Source organism: Mastomys coucha, unplaced genomic scaffold, assembly GCF_008632895.1.
Source record: "Mastomys coucha isolate ucsf_1 unplaced genomic scaffold, UCSF_Mcou_1 pScaffold22, whole genome shotgun sequence".
NCBI classification, from domain to species: Eukaryota; Metazoa; Chordata; class Mammalia; order Rodentia; family Muridae; genus Mastomys; species Mastomys coucha.
The window spans coordinates 224,407,668-224,430,904 of NW_022196905.1; the positions used below are offsets into that span (position 1 = coordinate 224,407,668).

General features: G+C 40.8%; 1 protein-coding gene across 7 annotated transcripts in view; it reads left to right on the forward strand.

Moving 5' to 3' along the window:
• Phkb (phosphorylase kinase regulatory subunit beta) overlaps positions 1 to 21,006 on the forward strand; it is a 210,521-nt gene extending 189,515 nt beyond the window's left edge. For 6 of the 7 annotated variants that reach the window (XM_031340678.1, XM_031340676.1, XM_031340677.1 and 3 more), the window contains 4 exons: positions 6,987 to 7,116; positions 12,840 to 12,947; positions 15,314 to 15,454; positions 16,078 to 16,215. In XM_031340678.1, the coding sequence (XP_031196538.1) occupies positions 6,987 to 7,116; positions 12,840 to 12,947; positions 15,314 to 15,454; positions 16,078 to 16,215 (517 nt within the window). Of the gene's footprint in view, positions 1 to 6,986; positions 7,117 to 12,839; positions 12,948 to 15,313; positions 15,455 to 16,077 lie in introns of all 7 variants that reach the window. The other variant, XM_031340673.1, reaches the window with a different exon arrangement.
• The last annotated feature ends 2,231 nt before the right edge of the window (positions 21,007 to 23,237 follow it).

The window sequence follows — 23,237 nt, forward strand, 5'->3', positions numbered from 1 at the left end:
AAAAAAAAAAAAAAAAAAAAAGAACCAAAAGATAGCTGTATAGGCCTGTGCCCTGAGCTGACCTTGGGCCTAAACTACTCATGGAGTCCCACAATAGCCAGAGGAAGCTCCACTCCCAGGCACTCTAACATGCCCAGGATCATAGGAGGACACATCTGTCCCAACATCTGGAGTAACAGGGATGGGTGGGGCCCAGGCATGCAGGAATTCTGCCACTCCAGTGGCAAGGGTTCCTTCCAGTCTGTCTGGGCTAGTGCCCTGAGCAGACCTTGGGTGCAAACTCCTAAGGGAGTCCCAAAATACCCAGAGGAAGCTCTATGTCCAGGCGCACTAATGAGCCCAGGATCACAGGATCACAGGATCCCAGAACCACAGGATCACAGAGACAGCTTGACTCTGAGGAGTTCTGACACAACCAGGATCATAGGAAGAACAGACTCTAGTCAGATATAGCCAGGGCAGGTAGCACTAGAGATAGCCAGATGATGGGAGGCAAGCCTAAGAACATAAGCAACAGAAATCAAGGTTACTTGGCATCATCAGAACCAAATTCTCCCACCATAGCAAGTCCTGGACACACCATCACACTGGAAAAGCAAGATTCAGATCTAAAATCACTTCTCATGATGATAATAGAGGACTTTAAGAGAATATAAATAACTCCCTCAAAGAAATACAGGAGAATACAGGTAAACAGGTAGAAGATCTTAAAGAGGAAACACAAAAATCCCTTAAAGAACTACAGGAAAACACAGTCAACCAGGCAAAGGAAATGAACAAAACCATCTAAGATCTAAAAATAGAACTAGACACAATAAAGAAATCACAAAGGGAGACAACCCTAGAGTCAGAAAACCTAGGAAAGAGACCAGGAGTCATAGATGCAAGCATCACCAACAGAATACAAGAGATAGAAGAGAGAATCTCAGGGGCAGAACATACAAAACATTGACACAACAGTCAAAGAAAATGCAAAAAGCAAAAAGCTCCTAACCCAAAACATCCAGGAAATCCAGGATGCAATGAGAAGACCAAACCTAAGGATAATAGGTATAGAAGAACCAGGCAATGGTGGCACACGCCTTTTCATCACATAACAATCAAAATACCAAATGCGCTAAACAAAGAAAGAATTTTAAAAGCAGTAAGGGAAAAAGGTCAAGTAACCTATAAAGGCAGGAATTACACCAGGCTTCTCACCAGAGACTATGAAAGTTAGAAGATCCTGGGCAGATGTCATACAGACCCTAAGACAATACAAATGCCAGCCCAGGCTACTATACCCAGGAAAAACTCTCAATTACCATACATGGAGAAACCAAGATATTCCATGTCAAAACCAAATTTACACAATATTTTTCCACAAATCCAGCCCTACAAAGGATAATAGAGGGAAAACACCAACATAAGGAGCAAAACTACACCGAGAAGAAGCAAGAAAGTAACTTTTCAACAAACCCACACAAACATAATTCCACCTCTGAAAACAAAAAGAAAGGGAATATATACAAAGAACTCAAGAAGTTAGACTCCATAGGACCAAATAACCCTATTAAAAAATGGGGTACAGAGCTAAACAAAGAATTCTCAACTGAGGAATACCGAATGGCTGAGAAGCACCTAAAGAAATGTTCAAGATCCTCAGTCATCAGGGAAATGCAAATTCAAACAAGCCTGAGATTCTACCTCACACCAGTCAGAATGGCTAAGATCAAAAACTTCAGGTGACAACAGATGCTGGAGAGGTTGTGGAGAAAGTGGAACACTCCTTCATTGCTGGTGGGATTGCAAACTGGTACAACCACTCTGGAAATCATTTTGGTGGTTCCTCAGAAAATTGGACATAGTACTACCTGAGGACCTAGCTATACCACTCCTGGGCATATACCCAGAAGATGCTCCAACATGTAATAAGGACACATGTTCCACTATGTTCATAGAACTGTCAATTTTTAGTTTAGCTACTACGGAGGAAAATCCTTTGGTAATGTGAGGGTCATTGAAGCACAGCCTTATAATAATGAACTCCACTGTCTAAGAATTGTTCTTATTTTGGGTTTACATCACAGTAAGAGCCAAGATTTTAAGCTCTACTAAAAACAAAAGAAACAAACAAAAAAATCTTTATCTATTTATGTTCATTTAAAAAAAAACTAATAGTGATATATTGTTTTAAAGTATCGCGGGGAGGTGGTGGCACACGCCTTTAATCCCAGCACTTGGGAGGCAGAGGCCGACGGATCTCTGAGTTCGAGGCCATCCTGGTCTACAGAGTGAGTTCCAGGACAGCCAGGGCTAGACAAAGAAACCCTGTCTCAAAAAAACAAAAAACAAATAAAATAAAATAAAATAAAATATCATACAGTTAATATGCTTGGACTTATTTAAAATTTATATTGAGAAAAATGTATGTATTTTCAGTATTGCTGTAGACAAGCATCTACATTTTTACTGTTACAATATTTTATAAATTTTAAAGAATATGATTTAAAAAAAAAGCCCGAAAGGTATGGCAAGTGTTGAAGGGGGTCCTCTGGGAGGAATTAGGGTACAAAAGGGAAAGAAGAATGTAATGTAATTCTGTTTACTTAAAATTTGTTTCTAAATGTTAACAAATTCAGATAAATTGAAATTATGTATCTTTTCTCATCATAATGCAATAAAACTTAAATCAAAAAAAAGAACCGAAAGATAACCAACCGTCCTAAACCAAGAAGGAAGGGAGCATGAACAATCTGAGCATTTCATTAAAAATGCCCTTTGGATATTTTTTAAAGATGTTCATATTAATATACAATTAGAGCTGTGCAGAGCAATTTATTAGTTAGGGCTCTCTAGAGTCACACAACTTAAAGAATGTCTCTCTATATTGAGAGAATTTATTGTGATGACTTACAGTGTGTAGTCCAACTAACCCAAGAACGGGCAGCTGTGGATGGGAAGTCCAAGGATCTAGTAGTTGTTCAGTCCCACGAGGCTGGTTGTTTCGGCTGGTCTTCTATAAAAGTAGGTTCTAACAAATGTCCTAGCAAGTAAGTGCAAGCACTCAAAGAATAATGAGTCTTCCTTCTTTCAATGTCCTTATGTAGGACTCCAGTAGAAGGTGTGGCCCAGATTAAAGGTATATACCACCACGCCTGGATCTGGGTCTTGCCTTGTCCCAGGCTGACCTTGAATTCAGAGATCTCCTTACTTCAGTCTTCCAGGATTAAAGGCATATACTTCCTTGCCTGGGTCTAAACTTTCCATGGTCACTATGCCTCAAGATCTCCATGCCAAGATCCAGGTCTGAAACTGTGTCTTCCAGCCTCAAGACCTGGAGCATTTGCCAAGGCTGTGGGAGGAAGGGACTGCATATATAACTGAGGGGTACAGCCCTTCCTGGTGGGATTTGACATCTCAGAACTCGTTCCTTTTGGCCAGGTCCTTTTAGTAATCTAATTTGAAAATATGTTTCCAACAACATGGAAATATGTGTGCATATGATCACTGACTAAATTACTGCTTGTAATTGAACATTTGTGATATTTCTATAACCTAAACACACAACAGAGTACTGTGTACCTTTGAAGAAAGGAAATCTTTCTAAGATATATTGTCAAATGAAACAGTAAAGTGCCATACAGTGTCTATTATATGCAATTTTTATTTTTAAAATGTACATATTCACTTGTATAAAAAAAAATCCAGGAGGAATAAATCAGAAACGAATATGAAGTATGCTGTTCAGAAAGGATAAAAATGGATGGAAAATGTTGAATGATACAGTATAACAGAATTGGGCACAGAGCAAGCCTTCCCCCAGCTGGCCACTGTGTGTGGAACGCCTCCTCCTAAGTACTAGGTGTCACGTGCACCTAAATTCTAAATAGTGGGAGTGTTGAATATATGCAGTATTAAGTAATGTATTAAAACAAGTCTATATGTGGAGGAGCCTAGAGTGGAGTGGAAACCAACAGCTAAACCCAGCTCACACAAATGAGTATCACTACATTGGAGAGGGTGAGAAAGGCAAAGTCCCTGTCGAATGCATGTCCTTTACAGACACCTACCACACATAAATGCCACCCCTAGTGAAAGCATGTTTCTCATTAGCAATATGAACTTAATGTCTCCAGTAAGATTGAATGAGTGTATTATAATTAAAAAGCAGATTTCTCACTGTTAAGGCCCATTCCTATAAAGGGAAAAGAAGGAAGCTGATTAAAAAGGCTAAACTAATATGAAGTCGTGATTTTACACTGATAGATACAGAAATGAACGTGGATCTGTGCTTGTGCATGTGCATCCCTGTGTCTCCTCCTTCTGTCTACTGAGATGTCCTAGGAGCCGTGAAACTGCTGGAGTAATGAGCAAACCCGAAACAGCTGCATTCCAAACACCGTAACGAAAGAATCAGCTCTTCTAGAAGAAACAGTTGATTTCAAAGGAAGACAGGAAAGAAAAAGAAAGGAAAAGAAAAGAAAAAGAAAAAATGCAAAGGAAAACCAGGAGCATCTTTTTGCCAGAAAGAAAAAAGTCTCAAAATATGACAGAGCTGTGGACACTGGAACAGGCCCCTGGGACTCCGACTGAGATGAGATTTTGTTTTTGTTTTTTTTTTTCCCCAAGTGTGTGCCTGCTCATTCGTGTAGAAGAAATACACAAATAATACTAATAGATTATAAAGAGAGTCCATGCTGATGGAGATCAGTGACTGGGAGAGAAGGGGCTTGTCCTTAAGGCAGAGTCTAATAAGTACAGATAGGATGGTGGGAGCAGGAAATGATCACTGAGTTAGTGCAGCAGGGCTGCAGGCAAGAACTGCTGTTAGAAGCAGGGTGGAAGGAAAGCTGGCACAGTAGCTGGCTGTTTCTACTCAATGTAATTACTGACAGCAAAGGAAAAACAAGTAATTGTGCTGTGGTGGACAAACCTTTCAGACTCCCGTCACCCAAATGATGAAGATTAGCATCACTAGAAATAGACTTTAATTTCATGTACCATAGGTACTGACAACATATCACTTCTGAATTTTCTTGGCCAAAGTGTTTTTTTTTTTTTTTTTAAATAAGAAACCACCATAAAACCCAAACTGAGCAAAAGCCTATGAAACAGCAGATATTACTAAGATATGAAAACTTAAATAATAATGCTAGCAATAATAATAATAAATAGGAAGAAGGAAGAGGGAAAGAAAAGGAAGGAAGGAAGGAAGGAAGGGAGAAAGGAAAAGAAAAGAAAGGGGAAAAGAAAGAAAAGAAAAAGAAAAGGAGGAAGGAAGGAAGGAAGAAGAAAAGTGAAGAAATACCACAGATTCACTGAGCCTCCAGGACATGGTAATTAAATGGCACATGCCATCCTGAATTGGAGCCTAACATAAATTCATGTTATTTTGATTCAATAATTAAGCTGTGACTATATAGGATGATAAGAGTGAGAGAGGACTTGAGTGAAGAGGGCATAAGAAATTCGCATTGTTCTGTGATTTCTCTAAGTGTAAAGTTTTCAAAGTAAAATAACAAAGTTTTAAGTACGCCTGGAAAAATGATTCAGCAGTGAAGAGCACTGGCTGCTCTTTCAGAGGACCTAACATCAATTTCCATCACCCATGTGGTAGCTCACAACCACCTGTGACTCCAGTTTCAGGTGATCCAGTGCCCTCTTCTGGTACCAGGCATGCACATAGTACACAGACATACATACAGGCAAGACACCCATGCAGATGAATAATAATGATGATGATAACAATAATCCAAAAACAACTTCCCAGCTCCATTGTATTCCCAGCTCCATTGTATTCTCATATTCTTTTTATATCCTAAGCAAATACTATCTTTACAGTACTAGCCATAACCTCATAGAGCTCATAGAAATATATTTGTATTGTTGTCACATTTAAGTGATATGGATAAAAATCAAATGCAGAGGAAATTCACTTACCAAAGAAAAACATCAACAAGGTTAACCGTACGTCCTTGGCCTTGCTGCTTTTTAGCTAAACACAAAAGGCAGTAGTCTAAGTTTGGGTCTATTAGCAGAGCTTCCGCCACCCAGAAAAGGTTCTTCTTAATTTCTAAATGTATCAGATTGCACTGGTTCACCACCACAAAAACAAGTGTCTTTAACCATTTACTCTACACAGCATGTTCCTGCTTAGAATGCTGCAGTTGGTCCTGACACATTCCACGTGTGATAATGGGCTTTTGAGTCTATCTTTTTAAATACCAAGTGTAGACAGATACACAGACAGAGACAGACAGACAAACATATACATAGTTTTCAGCTTTTGCAAAATTATATTGCGTCATTGTGTAATCTTTAAAAATAAAGCAAATTCTGTACCTTTGGCAATTGTGGTAATATCTAATCTAATCTAGAATTTAGGTTTATTATTATGGTTCTGGCCATAACTCTAAAGAAGATCTGATATCTGGTTGACAATGAAAGTTTTATGTCTAGTTTTTTTGGATAGAGACTTCAACCTTATTTAAATAACCAGCTTTTGTAAGATTTAAAATAAAGTCATGTGTGTATATGTGTGTGTGTGTATGTATATATACATATATATATATGGTAAATATATATATACATATATACATATGGTAAATGTATAATACTTTTCTGAACGTTAGCTGATTCATTTCTTACCAAAGTTTATTGGGCCCACTCTTGGAAGGAGCTATAGACATGATCAAGCTATATGATTTCTATGCCTTTCTGAATGCTTATATTTTATTAATGTGAAAACAATATAAAATAACTGCGAGATTGGTTGTTTCTGATATGGGAAAGTCATCTGATGGTGTAGTAAACAACTCATAACTTTCTAGAGAATGCCATTCTGTCTGCTGGTATCAGTCTCCCTGCTGCTCACCCCTCCTGTAAACATGCAGATACACACCACCATAGACTTTTCACTCTTGCTCACTCTATTGGCACACTTAACCCTGCTCTTTCCAGTAACAAATGATCCCCAATGCTAAGACTTTTCCTTTGGTCTACAGATGTTGGTTGAATAGACGTCAGATTGATGGATCATTGAATAGAACACCCCCGGGATTCTATGACCGAGTATGGCAGATCCTGGAGCGCACCCCTAATGGTATCATTGTAGCTGGGAAGCATTTGCCACAGGTAAAGTACACTTATGTTGGGAGGAAAGGACCAATGGGAGGAAAAGAATTCTTTTTCCCTCTGCACTACCAACAACTTTTCTTCTTCCCTGTGTTCTAAGAATGTTCAAAAATAAGGTGTTCAAGACAGGATAAAATGCCAGAAAATAAGTTGCCATTTGTTTTAGTTTTTTTTTTTAAATCCAGTCCATGTTTCTTTTATTTCTAAGTTTCAGTGTCTATGTAGACAGAAAAAGCTTTATTAAATGTATAATTGCTGAGAAGTTGTGTCTATGGCCTTGAGTTGGAGTATTTCTGATGCTTCCAGAACCCTCTCTGAATAGCACATGCTGAAACCTCTTATTAAATGAGCTGCCCTTTCTCTGATCACTTATTTGCAAATTTAGGGTTTCTTTCATGTACTCCTCCTATTGCTGTGATAAACACCATAACCAAAAGGGTCTTTGGTTTACAGTCCATCATGAAGTGAAGTCAGGGGAGGAGCTCAAGCCAGGAACCTGGAGGCAGGAACTGAAACAGGAACTTGCTCCCCATGGCTGGCTCAGCCTGCTTTCTTACATAACTCAGGAATACCAGCCTAGGGGTGGCACTGCCTGCAGTGAGTTGGGCTCAGCCACATCAGTTATTACTCAGGAAAATACTCCCACACACCATATACACACACATACACACACATACACACACACACACACACACACACACACACACAGAGAGAGAGAGAGAGAGAGAGAGAGAGAGAGAGAGAGAGAGAGACAGAGACAGAGACAGAGACAGAGACAGAGACTTACCTAGAGGCCAGTCTGATGGAGGCAATTCCTCAGTTGATGTTCCCTCTTACAGATTACCCTGGCTGTGTCAAGTTGATCAAAAATAACCCACAAGTTATATCAGCTTTACTTCAAGTAGAGGTACTTCACCACTGAGCAGTGGTGGGCTGGTGCTAGGGCCTCACAAACATGAAAGATGCCTTGAAAATCAGGCATAGATCCAGTCTAGCAATGCAGACTGGCCTGTGATGTGTGGACCATGGGAAGCCCTGTAATGAGAAATGCTGTCTTTCAGGTTCTTTGTGGTGTGACTTATTGATGGTGCAGATAAACTGCTGTGGATGGTCCTCTTGATGATATAGATTAGCCTGCTTCTTTGATATGATTATCATTTATTTAGTCCTAGCATTCAACTGGGTCTGCTTACACGAAAGCAGAAACAGAGTGCTATATCTGCCTCTAGTATTGAAACTTTACATCAGTTTTGAGGTAGCTCTTTATATGGAAGAATAAACAGTCTCAGATGTGCCCATATGCATCTTGCTTATGTAAACAGAAGAGCATCTGTGGAGTAACTCACAGAAAATGGTGGTGTCCCTTTCCTCAGAAGGAGGTATCTAAGGATCCACTGGGAGCTCTTCATTGAAACCCTCTTAGCCATTCAAAATTAGGATTATGTCTCATGTCTATTTCCTACTCAAAAACTGCTTCAGAAAGGTAAAACAATATTCTTCTTGGTACTCACAGGTAGTAACTTTAATGGCCTATATAGATGCTCTAGCCTTCTCCAGATGGCCTGTGTAGATGCTCTAGCCTTCTCCAGATGGCCTGTATAGATGCTCTAGCCTTCTCCAGATGGCCTGTATAGATGCCTTAGCCTTCTCCAGATGGCCTATATAGATGCTCTAGCCTCCTTCAGATATCCTGTGGCTACTGCTCCAGCCAACCTGTCTCCTGAAAACCATGACATCATCTCTTCTGTTGCCCTTCATGTTTCTCCTAGGTCTCATCCCTGTCAGCATGAGCAGTGCACTGTGGATACATGTTAGCCCCTGTTGACACTTGTCTCAGTTCACCTTCGCCCCCAACCCTCACCCCACCAACTACCTACCAGACTCCATTTGACTCTATAATAGCCTCAGCTACATTTACTAGCCTCTCTTTGCTTTGATGTAGATAGATAGATAGATATTATATATTATGTATGTATATATATATATATATGTGTGTGTGTGTGTATATATATATATATACACACACATTATTTATTGTTTAATTTTGCAAACTCCTGAAGTGCCATTTAGTTCTGATAACAATTCTGTGAAAACCTTTATTTTTCTCATTAATTTTTAAAGGTAGGATACAGAGTTATAAGTTTCATTATTAGACTTTCATGTATATGTGTCAGTATACTTTGAATTCATTCCCCTTCCCCACTGCCCTCTAACATGCCCTCTGCATCCTCTGGCTAATCGCCCAGGAGTGGTATAGCTGGGTTCTCTGGTAGTACTATGTTCAGTTTCCTGAGGAACCACCAAAATGATTTCCAGAGTGGTTGTATCAGCTTGTAATCCCACCAGCAATGAAAGAGTGTTCCTCTCTCTTCACAACCTCTCCAGCATCCACTGTCCTGGGTTTTTTATCCTAGCCATTCTAACTGGTGTGAGAATCTCAGGGTTGTTTTAATTTGCATTTCCCTGATGACTAAGGATGTTGAACATTTCTCTAGGTGCTTTTCAGCCATTCGATATTCCTCAGTTGAGAATTCTTTGTTTAGCTCTGTACTCCATCTTTTAATATGGTTATTTGATTCTCTGGAGTCTAATTTCTTGAGTTCTTTGTATATATTGGATATTAGACCTCTATCAGATATAGGATTGGTAAAGATCTTTTCCCAAACTGTTGGTTGCTGTTTTGTCCTATTAACTGTGTCTTTTGCTTTACAGAAGCTTTGTAATTTTATGAGGTCCCATTTGTCAATTCTTGATCTTAGAGCATGAGCTATTGATGTCATAAGATCTATTTTAAAGGAAGTTCCATATGCTGCTCAGAAAACTACACATTCTGTGTCTGCTGGGTGGAATGTTCTGACATACCTATTCAGTTATTGATCTATGTTATGGTTTAATTCTGTCTTGGTTTCACGTCTTTCTGCTGTGATGAAATACTCTGATAAAAGCAACTTAAGAGAGAAGGGTTTACTATAGCCCATCATGGCAGTGAAGTCTGGGGGACAGCAACTTGAAGCAGATAATCAACCATATTATATCCACAGCAGTGAATTAATGTGTGCATGCTAGTGTTCAGTTTTCTTTTCCCATTTCATATACATTCCAGAATCCCACCAGGGAAGAATGTTACCCACAGTGGACAAATCTTCCCATTAGTCAAGATAATCCCCCACAGACAAGCCCACTTAATCTAGAAAGTTCTTCATTGAGACTTCCAAGGGTTCTGGATTATGTCAAGTTGACAGGAATGCCAGGGCCAGAAAGTGAGAGAGGGCGGGGTGGCAGGCATGGGGAGGGGGGAGGCAACAGGGGTTTGTTTTTGTTTGTTTTTTTGTTTTTTGGAGGGGAAACTGGGAATGGAGAAATTGGCATATAAATAAAGAAATAAAAAAAAATAAAGAATTGTGTTGGTTTGAAAAAAAAAAACTAGCCATCACAAAATCTGAAGTGCTGTGCATGACCTATCTGAAGATGAGCATCGGGTGTTGAAGTTGCTCACTATTATGTTACAACTTTGTTACCTTTTATGTCTGCTAGTATTTATTTGTGGAGTTGGGAGTCCCAACATTTGGTGCATACACATTTACAACTATAGCCTGATAGTGGGTTGTTCCCTTTATCAGTGTTGCTATAATAACCTATTGATTTCCTCTACTTTTGATTTGAACCTAATTTATCAGCTATAATGAGAGTTATATCAGCTCATTCTCAGCTGTTGCTCACCTAGTAGATTGACTCCATTCATTGATTCTTAGTTTGTGGGTGTCTTTACCAGTGAGGTGTGTTTCTTGGGAACAAGAAATAATTAGGCCCAATTTTTAAATCCAATCATACAACTCGTGTCTCCTTATTAGTAAATTGAGGCTATTTACACTGGAGGTTATTATATAGAGACTCCTGTATAGTTCCTGCAATGCTGTTGATGTGTTTTCTAGTTGGTTTACCGTTTGTCAGCTCTTTCCTAGCTTTTGTTTTTTCATCTGTTCCCTCTATCAAGTTAATTCTTTCCTGGGCTATCATGATTCTCACTACCTTTCACCAGACCTCACAGAGGCATGTATAGCTCTCCATCTGACCTCTGCTTCAATAAAGGGACTTTATTATTACCATGTTATTCAGGGTGAGGATACCAAAACAGTGGGGTGATTTCCCCAAGGTTCATGCTCAGTAAGTAACTGACACCTGACAACTGGGCTTCTGAGCCCTTTCTCTTCACCTATTAGCTATACCCTAAGTTCTTTCAGAGGAGTGGGAAAAATGCAAACTCTATACCTCTTCTCTGTGATTATCATCAATGCATAGGAGCTAGGCTGTTCTAATAAGATATATTAAGAAGATGTTAATATGAAACCAAAAAGAGAGTCTTCCTTTCCTTCTGTGACCGCATTAACCCTATTGTTAGATATCTAAACCTTTGCAGTAGGCAAGTGTCTGGGCAACCAGGCTTCAGGTTTCCCAGGTCAGGTACTACATGGCACAATATGCTGGGTGGTACTGAGTGTGGAATACAATAGTTGTACTGAATATAGGATGAAGGCACTATTACAGACCAAACACTTTTCTGTCACCTTATGTCAAGAAGACAAGCAGGAGCTCCCTCAGTTCTATTCTAAGTTTCAAATAGATGTACTTAGTTTTAAGATGATAGCTAAGTTCACTCTAAATCACTGAAATAAAAACAGGTGTTCCTGCTCTCTCTGCATCTCTTGGAGTAACTCTTCTGAACTTATCTGCTTTCTGGCACACAAGACTGCCATATGGAGTCTCCCCTTCTGTCGTTGAGGGGTGCTCTCTATTATATTTACATTTTTCATCACTACTACCAAATACCTGGCACAAAGCAACACAGAAAGAAGGGTTTATTAGAGCTCATGTTTCAGAGGAATGCAGTCTATTCTGGCACGGGAAAATGAGAGTGGGAACAGTTGGGTTCAAGGTGGCGCCTGAGAAGCAGGGAGGAGAGCCTGTGCACAGTAGGCCTCTTCCCTTTTATTCAGACTCTAGCTCAATCTGCCTACATTTACGGTAGGTCTTCCTTGCTCACACTTTTCTAGAAACATCCTCACAGACACAAGCAAAGGTGTGCCTCATTAGTGCTCTGTGTGCTTAATCCAACCAAGCTGACAGTCACAGTTGGCCACCATGGTCTCCATGCCCTGATTTGGATGGGATTGACTGTATTATAGTAAATAAAAGGCTGTCTGTTTGCTTTAAACAAAACACGAAGAGAAAGGTTCTTTTAGCTTTGCCTTTTTTTTTCCTGTTTCCTGCCATTTCTGCACATAATTTTTGCTTATTTGTAGCATTTTTCTGCTGGCTGCTTGGAAAAGATTAACAGAAAAGTGATATAAATGCAATAACAATGATTTAGATCTTAAAGTCAACAGCATGTTAATTCTGAATGCAATATGTACTCTGTTCATTGTCTCAGTTTTTAGCTGTTACTTTTATATATGGAATGAACTTTTAATACAGTCCTTTTCCCTAAAATTATTAATGTAATGAATATAACTACTAAAAGAAGGAGGCTTAATTTATCACAATAGTCACCTCGCTGGCTTCAGTAGTTTGACATATATAAAACCTAATCACAGAGGTGAAAATGCTCTCTGTGGTTTTATAGAAACTGGAAAGATTATTGATTAGAAAATGAAATTCCTCTATTAAATGAGATGCAGAGGGTAACACCCAGCATGTTAATGTGCAGGTTTTTTCTTCTTTTTCAGCAACCAACTTTGTCAGATATGACCATGTATGAGATGAATTTTTCTCTCCTTGTTGAAGATATGTTGGGAAACATTGACCAGCCGAAATATAGACAGATCATTGTTGAGGTCTGTATTAAAAAAAAAAAAAAATGTAGATGAGCAAAGGCTTACTTTCTGTCTGCTCACTGAAGACTAGTATGGAAAACGACCCTCTCCTCCTGAGACCAAGAATCTTCATCATCTGCTCACTGAAGACTAGTATGGAAAACGACCCTCTCCTCCTGAGACCAAGAATCTTCATCACCTCTCAGCTCCTCCAACAGAGTCCTTTGACCTCAGTCAGAGCATACCTACCATTTAAGTACCTTAGACTCCTTCAGGTGGCAAAGCCAAACAGACCAGCCACCCAGCTGCACTCACCCCAGGCAGCCAGCACATCAGCAGTGCCACACAGCAGAGGGAACTTTTAGTTTTAGCTTTTCTTAGTTACAGAAATAATACACTATTAATGTAGAGCATCTCAACAGTTCAGAGAAATACAGGGAACAAGAGATCACTGCTGCTAGATTTTTGAAGGACATCTTTCAAAACATCAGCCTAGCCTGGCGGTGATGGCGCATGCCTATAATCCCAGCACTTGGGAGGCAGAGGCAGGCGGATTTCTGAGTTTGAGGCCAGCCCTGGTCTACAGAGGGAGTTCCAGGACGGCCAGGGCTACACAGAGAAACCCTGTCTCAAAAAACCAAAACAAAAAAAAAAAACAAAAAAAAAATCAGCCTACCAAGAGAAGACATTGTGTAGAACACTAACGTCCATGCACCTGTGTGCGCACATTCACACACATGCCCTTCTGTCTCCATAAAATGTTGTACAGTGAATTCAATGGAGAATTTAGTGTATGGCCAATCCTCCCACTGCCTCTTTCTCTGGCAGTGTCTCTGTCAGACATTCTATTCTTGCAAGTAAGTTACATGTCTTGTTGACATAGAAGCTAGATTTGGCCCCTGATTAGCCCATTATTTCTGGAGCTACAGCTAAACCTGGGTGACATTCAGTCTCATCTCTGATGTCCTATCGTGTGGAATAGTATGGTCCAATCACACAGCAGGTGTGAGGAGTGATGTAGAGAAGGGCTGGAAAGACAGGGTTACCAGAAGGATGCTTTCCGTGTGCCATGTCCTCGGCCTCTCATGCCTGATGTCCAGTGTCCAGGACAGAGAGTGGACTAAGAGCTTCTTCTTGTTGACCTCTGGTGGCTTTGGTACCTTCCAGATTATCCTGTCTAAAGACTGTCCTGTCCATGGGCCTGACACATTGGGATCCCTGAACTTTACTGTTATGTCTTCAGGTTCTGCCTTGCAGTGTTTAGATAACATGCACTCAGTAAGATTTCTAAATGGCCGGGCAGTGGTGGCGCACGCCTTTAATCCACAGCACCTGGGAGGCAGAGGCAGGCAGATTTCTGAGTTTGAGGCCAGCCTGATCTACAGAGTGAGCTCCAGGACAGCCAGGGCTACACAGAGAAATACTGTCTCAAAAGACCAAAAATAAATAAATTAAATAAATTAAATAAATAAATAAATAAATAAATAAATAAATAAGATTTCTAAATGTACAAGCAGGAAGTCTGTTTCCTGGTCAATGTACAAAGTATAAGGTTCTTCAGAAGTCCCTTACCAGTTACCACATACATGGCCATAGTCTATACATGGACATCTGTCATCTAGAATAAGCATTATAAGCCAGTTGTAGTGGCTCAGACCTTTATTCCCAGTACTTGGGAGGCAGAGACAGATGAGTCTCTGTGAGTTCTGGGACAATCTGGTCTACACAGTGAGTTCTAGGAAAGCCAGGGTATGTAAAGAAACACTGTCACAAAAAAATAAAAAAGAAAGAAACTAATAATAAATTTTTTTAAAAATGAACATTATAAGGCCTTGGACATATGGCTCAGTGGTCAAGAGAACTGCCGCTCTTCCCTGGGGACCAAGTTTGGTCCCCAGTATCCACATCAGGTGACTTACAATTGCCTGTAACTCAAGCTTTGGGGAATCCAGTGCCATCTTTTCTGGCCTCTGTGGGCACTGAACTCACATAGCTCCCCATACATATACATATACATATACATATACATATACATATACATAATCAAAATAATACCTTAAAATAAAATGAGTATTGCTTCTGGGATAAATTATGGTACGGCCAAATAATAGGTTGATAAAGGCAGACACTTGACCAACTGAGCTTCCTCTTTATCCCCCAAATGTTATTTTTCTATGTTATCAGTTTTATTTCAGTGACTAAAAAGATCTCTTTATGACTATAGAGATACTGTGATAAACATGCATTTTTACAAACAGAACTTGTGCTGCCAATTTTCAAAATTAGGATTCTAGTCATAGATCCATCACATCTATTGATGAAACCCTGGCCAGACTATGTTGCTGTTGTGGTTCATGTCAGTGGCTTTTGATATCCATCTCTTCTAGTTACTAATGGTCGTATCCATTGTGCTGGAAAGAAACCCTGAGCTGGAATTTCAAGACAAAGTGGATCTGGACAGACTGGTCAAAGAAGCTTTTCACGAGTTTCAAAAAGATGAGAGTCAGCTAAAAGAAATTGAAAAACAAGTAAGTGGAGAGGCCAGCATGCTGCAGAATGCTCTCATTGTCTCCGCTGTGGAAATAGTCTCTAATCTTACCACTTTCCAAACAGATGTACAGAACACAAAATAGAATGCTTTAGAGGCAGTCAGACTTACTGGATGAATTAATATTACTTTTTAGCTAATTACTGGTCGATTAAGCTAGGAAGTTCTGGCCAAAAAAAAAAAAAAATCTAAGATGAGTTAATTTTTTTATATAGTTGGCAATTAAAATGTGTTTTGACAGGAAGGATCCACTGATTCCAGAAGGCTGTAAAGTAAATTCAGAGGAAGATGGGGGTATAGATTAGGCATCACCAGGGCTGCGTACTGTCTAATGTAGTCCCTTCTGGGCTCTCTGCTTAATATTTTATGCTCATTTGTGAAAGGGTTCCCTACATAAATAAAAATTACTAGCAAAGAGAAGACTGCTAAAAATGTCTGCTTTTGTTTTATATGCTGAGAAGATGCCTCAAGAAAATGAAAGCGAAGTGCAGGAATCTCATAATTTCCACAAGGAAATCTTTCTGCAAATGTATACCCCCTGGGGCAGCTGCTTTTGATTTCACCTGTCAGTTCAAAGGACTTGTTTACTCTCTTCCTTTGTAGGACGATATGACTTCCTTTTACAACACGCCCCCACTGGGAAAAAGAGGAACCTGCAGCTACTTGACGAAGGTTGTGATGAACTTGCTGCTGGAGGGAGAAGTCAAGCCCAGCAATGAGGACTCCTGCCTGGTTAGCTAGTGCGGCTGTGCAGGGAGCATAGGTGATTGTTTTCCAGCTGTGCCTTTTGTGTTGATGTGAACCAGACAGCCATTAGTGAGTGAACAGGTGTGTTAGTGTGGCGGGTGCTGTATGCTGTTTGTCACAATTGGACCTTTGCATGCCAATGGCATTCGAATGGTAAGCAGTGATTGAAGTCAAACGGAACCCATTTCCATGATTTGTACCAGCAACTCTAACTTTCACTGAATCAGAGAAATAGTTTATGAATTGAAAATTCACATCTGCATGTTCTGTGGTCAAATATTCCACCAATTCTGAGTCTCTGCTTCTTTAGACTTCATTTTTACCTTCCTGCTATTAAAACAAGCCTAGAAGGGGTGATGCTTTACTGGGATTCACAAGGTATCGGAGGATGGTGACAGCTGCGCCTCTATTGTACCACAAAACCAAGACGTGCAACATACATCAAAAACAAAAACAAAAACAAAAACAAAAACAAAAAAAAAAAAACAAAACAACAAAAACAAAATTAACTCCTGGTATTTAACTTCAGAAGCTGCATTATTAATAATACTATGTTGTACAGAACTCTTAGATGGGTTTTCCCTTGTAAACATGACTGTAGTTTTATAGTGAGCTGCATATAAGGGTTGGACTAAAATATTATATATCAAGCATTTTCTGAGCATCTGTTAAATATCAGATTACAGAAGTGTCAGTCAGCAAAGCTGGGAATTGTGATACAATTCAGCCTTAAAAATAAGACAAAGAAAAGAAGTAGATTACGTGTCTGAGTGTGTGAAGAGAAGTTACGAAAGGATGGTCCTGATGAAGCCATTTGTAAAACCTAAGCCTGTAAAAAACGTCATGAAGCCCATGCAGAAAGAGGAAGTCTGGTGGTAGATGGGCAGGGAAGAGAAATTAAAGAACGAGAGGGAGGAAAAGCCCTTGAAATATTTAAAACTTGTTAAAATTCAGAAGAAAATAAACACTTGTATCCTTAAGAATTAAATTTTTTTATTAGCTGAGCAAAGTTGCAAGAAAAATGCTGTCTTAGTTAAAATAGACATCACTTGCAAGTCTGTTTTCTGAATGAGCAGTTAGCTTCCTGTTACATATGCAAAGTTTTGGCATTTTCTTCTGCTGCTTGAAAGATTTGAAATCAGCAACTGTGTGTCAGCTTTTTAAATTGCGAAATGCAAAATTTATTGTTCTGCAAGATATTTTGGGATGATCAATAAATCTTGATGTTCCTCCATCAGAAGCAATGTCTGCTTTCCAATTAGAAAAACAAAATAATCCTAAGAATCAGAATACAGAACCCATGAAATTTAGAAGTCCCATTAGATCTATGGAGTCCACATGTTTTAACAGCTGCACTAGAGACTGACTGGAAATATTAGCACTCGTACTGAAGCAAGACAAGCCTTAAACCTGATGGAAAGCCTCCTCCGCCACACTGGCAGGTCCTCTGTGCTACGTTTATAGTACAATCCACGGCTGTTGGAAACTCCTGACTGAATATCTGCTTTTCCAGAGCACTCTTAGAAGCATGATGTTTTCCAGACTTCCTCTCATTCTATTTAAGACTTTTAAAAAAATCATATTTCAGCCTTTAAAAATCAAAATGTGAGATCATCTTGCTGTCATCTTCAATGAGCTTGCAATGCTTTGTGGGTACCAACAAACATTTGTTGAATACCTGAATACATTCAACTTTCCACCCCAAGTACTAAATAGATACCACATAGAAATCTAAGAGCCAACACAGGGTGGGGACAGCCCCAGCAGCAGAGACTCATCCCAACTATACTAACGAGTCTGGAAGCAGTATAGTGGTATACAGCCAGATAGCATGAGCCCATGTCAGAATCTAAACATGTGAATGAGAAGCAAGGGAGGCGGGACTCATAAAGCAGCAGAAGCCTTCCCAGAAGGGGCCAGGCACCACATAAACATAGACAAAGCAGCAAAAGACCTGCAGGAATTTGTCTGTGGCCCTCATATTCTGGCCTCCCAGAAGCTGAGCAGGAATGAGAACAGGTCCATGGGTAACATAAGAAAAAGCCTGATACATTTAGAGACTGGGGTGAGCATGGTGTCAGCTCACTCCAGGAAGGAAGAATGAAAGGTGTTGTCACATAGTGAGAGCTCTTCTCGCAGCCTGTGTTCTAGCGCCCACTTACTCCCAAGCAGCAGCCCCTGGGTTGGAAAAAAGCTCTTCTAGTCTGAACCCAACCATATGGGCCCCAAATACACATTCTTTTGAACAGGTACAACTAACTCATACTAGGACAATAGCTCAGAGTAAACTAGGTTTCTGTCCCAGTGACGACCACAGTTTTGCTGCCCAGGAATCATGAAACTATTGAGAGTGGGCATTTTGACATTTTATCTGAGGGGGCAGATGAGCAAGGGTGACTATGAACCCTCCAGAGTTGTTGCATCTGACAGTACACAGACTGAGAAGTGCTTCCTCCCACCGTGTCTGTTACCTGCAGGGTAAGACTTATGAGCAGATGTGGTTGGTGATCACACACTCTCCCTGCCTTTCTTTCTCTTTCCTATAATGGTCTTTGAAAACTGTTGGTTCTGCATTTGCTTTGCTTAGTCCAGGGTGTAGATCTTGTTGCCATGAGTAGGGCACACAGTTTAAAATGTTCTCTGACAAACTAAACTTTGTCTTTTTAGTAGTAATAAGTCACCCTTACAGGTGAATTTCTATCCCTTCACTCCTATTTTCCCGGAAGTTGTATCTCTTCTCCCAGGTAGTAGAAGGAAATGAACCCTGCTCTTCAGTGTCAGTGTGGACTTTTGGGTAAGCCTTCCATGAGTTTCCCCCAACTCAGTTGTGTTGTGTTGTTTTATTCAGTGCTAGGAGCCAGACCTAGGGACCTGTGCATGCTGGGAAAGCACTGTACCCCTGAGCTACCTTTCCTTTCTTCCCCTGGTGCTCTCTCTTTAAAGAAAAAATAATAATAATAGGTATCAATTTATTAAAAGGAAAAGAGCTCACTGTTGGAAAACATAGGGAAGCTACAAGAGGAATCCTAGAGAGCTGAAATACCAATGCTCCAGTTTATTTGAAGCAATTCCTTCTTTAGTTATTAAAAAAGAGATGAGCCTGTGTGGATGAGGAACCTCTTAATGGGACACACTGTGGAATAACCGCAGGCTTGGTATTTGTCTCTATTTGGATGGCAGCTTGAAAAGGGCTCCACACTCCCTTCAAAATCTCCACATTCACTAGAACAAGACTACCATGTCAATAAATATTCCTTACTTGTCCAGTTACAAAGTCCAACAAGATCCATAAAGTATTCTAAACAGTGAAACTGTTTAGGAAAGCAGTTTCTTTAGACAACAACAAACCTTTTTTTAAGGCAAGTTTATAGAAATGACATGATAGAACCAGAACCCTTCAGGAACTCTCCACTGACGATTTTATTTAAGAACCAAGCAGAAGAAACGTATCTTGTAAAAAGCCACCTCCGGACCAGAAAAGAACAGCAGTGGAAGATGCTGAGCCCGGCTTGCTTTGTAGTCTTTTGTTGGCTCGGTTTCCAGCTGCTCTCCTCCATCTCTAGTGATGCTTATGTTTAACTTCCCGACACTAACCCAGTTCTAGTTTCAGGAAAACCTCCTTGTGTGTGTTTCATCTTACATATCTGTGTATTAGGACATTGGTATTTTTGTCTTCTTCTTCCTTGGCAGAGCCACACTATCAGAGGTTCACCTGAGGTGGTAATGGTTGTGGGTGCTCTATTGTTAACAGGTCCCAGCAGTTCCAAGATTACCTCCTCCTTCCTGTACCATGGCTCATTAATAATGGTTCAGAGTGTGCATCCACACAGATGGGGGTGATTGCGGATGTATTTCTGTCCAGAAAATCTCTGTGAAGATGTTTTGTGGTCACCATTTTTACCTATCCCATATGAAACTGAACTTGATTCCTTTTCATCTCCCCCATAATTAGACTGTCAAGCTTCTTCCTGATCCTTATTGGCACCCACTCAGTGAGAGGCACACACATCCCCATCACTACGGTAAAGAGAGGCAGTAGCCTGGACCTCCCTTCCAGGCCTTGGAAACAGGAATAGATAAGAGTTAATCCATGCCTGGCCTTCAGCAGCACCAAACCACTCTTCTGGACCCTTTCGTCCTGAGGTCTGCGTTCTCCTGAATTGTCATATGGCCAAGGTGGCAGGGCTGGGCTGGTAGCCACTAGGAAAGAACACAGGTTCAGACAAGGTAGAATGAGGTTCAGAGGGTCACAGCTCCATTTAAATTGCTGAAACCCAGCATGAGCTAATTCAGCTTGCTCAGCATCCACCAGACTCTGTACAGAGACTGAAAGAAAAGGCAGATCAGTGAAAGGACAACACAAACTTCATTCATCTCCATATAAGGACCACGCCTGATTTCAAAAGGCTGGCCGTAAGGCACCACCTCCAGGAACAGACTAAGACATAAAACACCCGCTCCAGGAACAAACCGTAACATCCAGAAACAAGGTCATAAAACCCAAAGAACAACCTGGGGATAACCACAAAAATGGAGAAACATCTCAAAATGGGATAGCTGTGCTGGGCAGCCCTATCTCATCCTGTGGTTAAACGTTCATGACACAGGATTGCAGACCACTGACCACTTGTGACCTTCTAGCACCCACCAATTAAATTTTAGATTACCTAATCCTTCTAGAAAATTCCCTGGGTTCCCTTTAAGAAGGCCTGTGTGCCTTTGTCAATAAAGAGTTGACCCCCCGAATGCTGGATGTTTGTGCAGAATAAATGCTCTTTGTCTTTGTATACTCTGAGTCTGGAGTCTTCAGTGATTTTCAGACCCTTACATCAGTTCTCTGCGGAGCTTGTGTTCTACCTGGGTTTAAAGACAAAGTAAGGATTGATACATTTTACTGAGAAAAATAAAGTGGGGAGAGGGTATCAGGGCTCAGAAAAACATACCCCAAAGTATGACATGTTGGCATACTAAGTGCTTTGAACTCTGATCGAACCATGGTTTTTTGCACTTCCGTTCCCCTGCCTGCCCCTTTTCCTCACAAGGGTAAGATGGGGCGTCTAGATCTACCTAAAGCAGAATCTTCCCAGGTAACTCCACAGAAGAAAAGCTGGAGCTGACTGCACATCCAACCCTGGTGAACTTGGCTCCAGCTATCGTTTGTTCTTCATACTCCCCCTCTCTGAAAGTGCCCGGAGCCATACTTCCCTTACCCCTTAGAGATAACATGGGCTGGCCAACCACCTGGAAGTCCCTCTGAGTTCATGCTTTATGTGACTCCCATTTACAAGGCATTTACGTTTTTTGTCTGTGAGAAGCCTCTGCTAAGAGGTGTCTAAATAGCAAGTCAATCACAACGAACACAGGCAGGAGAAGGTAGAATGGAGCCATGGTGGCTCACTCACATGGTGGCTCACAACTGTCTGTAACTCTAGCTCCAGTATATCCAACACCCTCTTCAAACCTCCTCATGTACTGCGAGCTCATGGTGCATACATTCATACATACATACGTACATACGTACGTACATACAGTCAAAACACTCATACATTGTGGGGCAGTGAGCTGTGCACGTACAGCCTGGTCCCTAGTCAAGCTCCGGCCTTGAACCCTGGAGCTCCAGTAGGTGACTTCCACCTGCGAGGGACGGTCTGCAAGTGTCTGGCCACGCCCCTTGGTCCCCTGGCTCCTGCCAAAGCTGCAGCCTCCCACAGCCTACCTCCTACCCCCTACCCTGCAAAGAGGTGTGTGGCTATCTGTCTCATAGGAGCAGCACCAAGCCCTCCCACATGCAAATAAGGTTACCCCAAAGCTCTCAGACCAAGCCAATGAGAAGTACCTATTGTCAAACCCTGACCCACCCCAAAACTGTATCTAAGATCATACTCAGATTAAAGGTGTGCGAAAACTACTCTGTAGTAGAAAACTACGCTACACTTGTGAAGAGATCTGCTCTCCCAAAAAAACGCCACCTGAAGCTCCTCTTCACTCCACACTGGCTACTTAGCCTCTCATTGGCCCAGCCCAACCGGACTCAGTGTAGGGCAGGCAGGTGTGGAGTAACTGGGAAGGAACAACAGAGACAGAGGTGGAGCCAACTGCAGCAGTGGAAATGACTTCCTGCTTGCTCTCCTTTGTATGAACTCACACACCAGCTGGGCCAGAGATCTCCGTGGAAAGCCTCCGGTACACAGGCCCACAATACATTTATTCTTTTTAAGATTGAGAAAGAGAACCCAAAATGTTCTAGAAAAGAGAGAGAGAAAATCAGGCAACATTGGTGTCCTAGAGAAGTTTTACAAGAGAGTTTAATATGGAGCCAAAAATGAGTGACCATAGCAAACCAGATTACCCCAAGTATCATGATTCATTGTGGTAACCATTTCCTGGTTTTTGTTTGTTTTTATTTTTTGTTTGTTTGTTTGTTTTTTGTTTTTTCGAGACAGGGTTTCTCTGTGTAGCCCTGGCTGTCCTGGAACTCACTCTGTAGGCCAGGCTGGCCTCGAACTCAGAAATCCGCCTGCCTCTGCCTCCCAAGTGCTGGGATTAAAGGCGTGTGCCACCACCACCCGGCTCATTTCCTGGTTTTTATAGTAATGAAACAAAATAACATAATAAAAGTAATTTTATGAAACTCATCCACTGTCCACAAGGCTGTCTTTCACAAGCCTTAGGTCCTATGTAGTAACATTCTTTGCCTTTGGGTTGATGGAAAGTTAGTAGTCTGTTAGTACATTACAAAAAGATTTACTTAAGGGCCATGTATTAGTCAGTATTCTCTAGAATAAGAGAACTTATAGAACGAATCTATGTATAGAAGCATTTATTAGAGTGACTTACAGATGGAGGACACACCTAGTTAATCTACCGATGGCTGGCTATCAATTGAAAACCTACAATCCAGTAGTTACTCAGTCCACAAGGCTGAATGTCTCACTAGCCTTCATAGACACTTGGCTCCTGAAGAAGCAGGCTGTCATGCTAGTGAAGGAACAGGCTTGTTAGCAAGACCAAAGCAA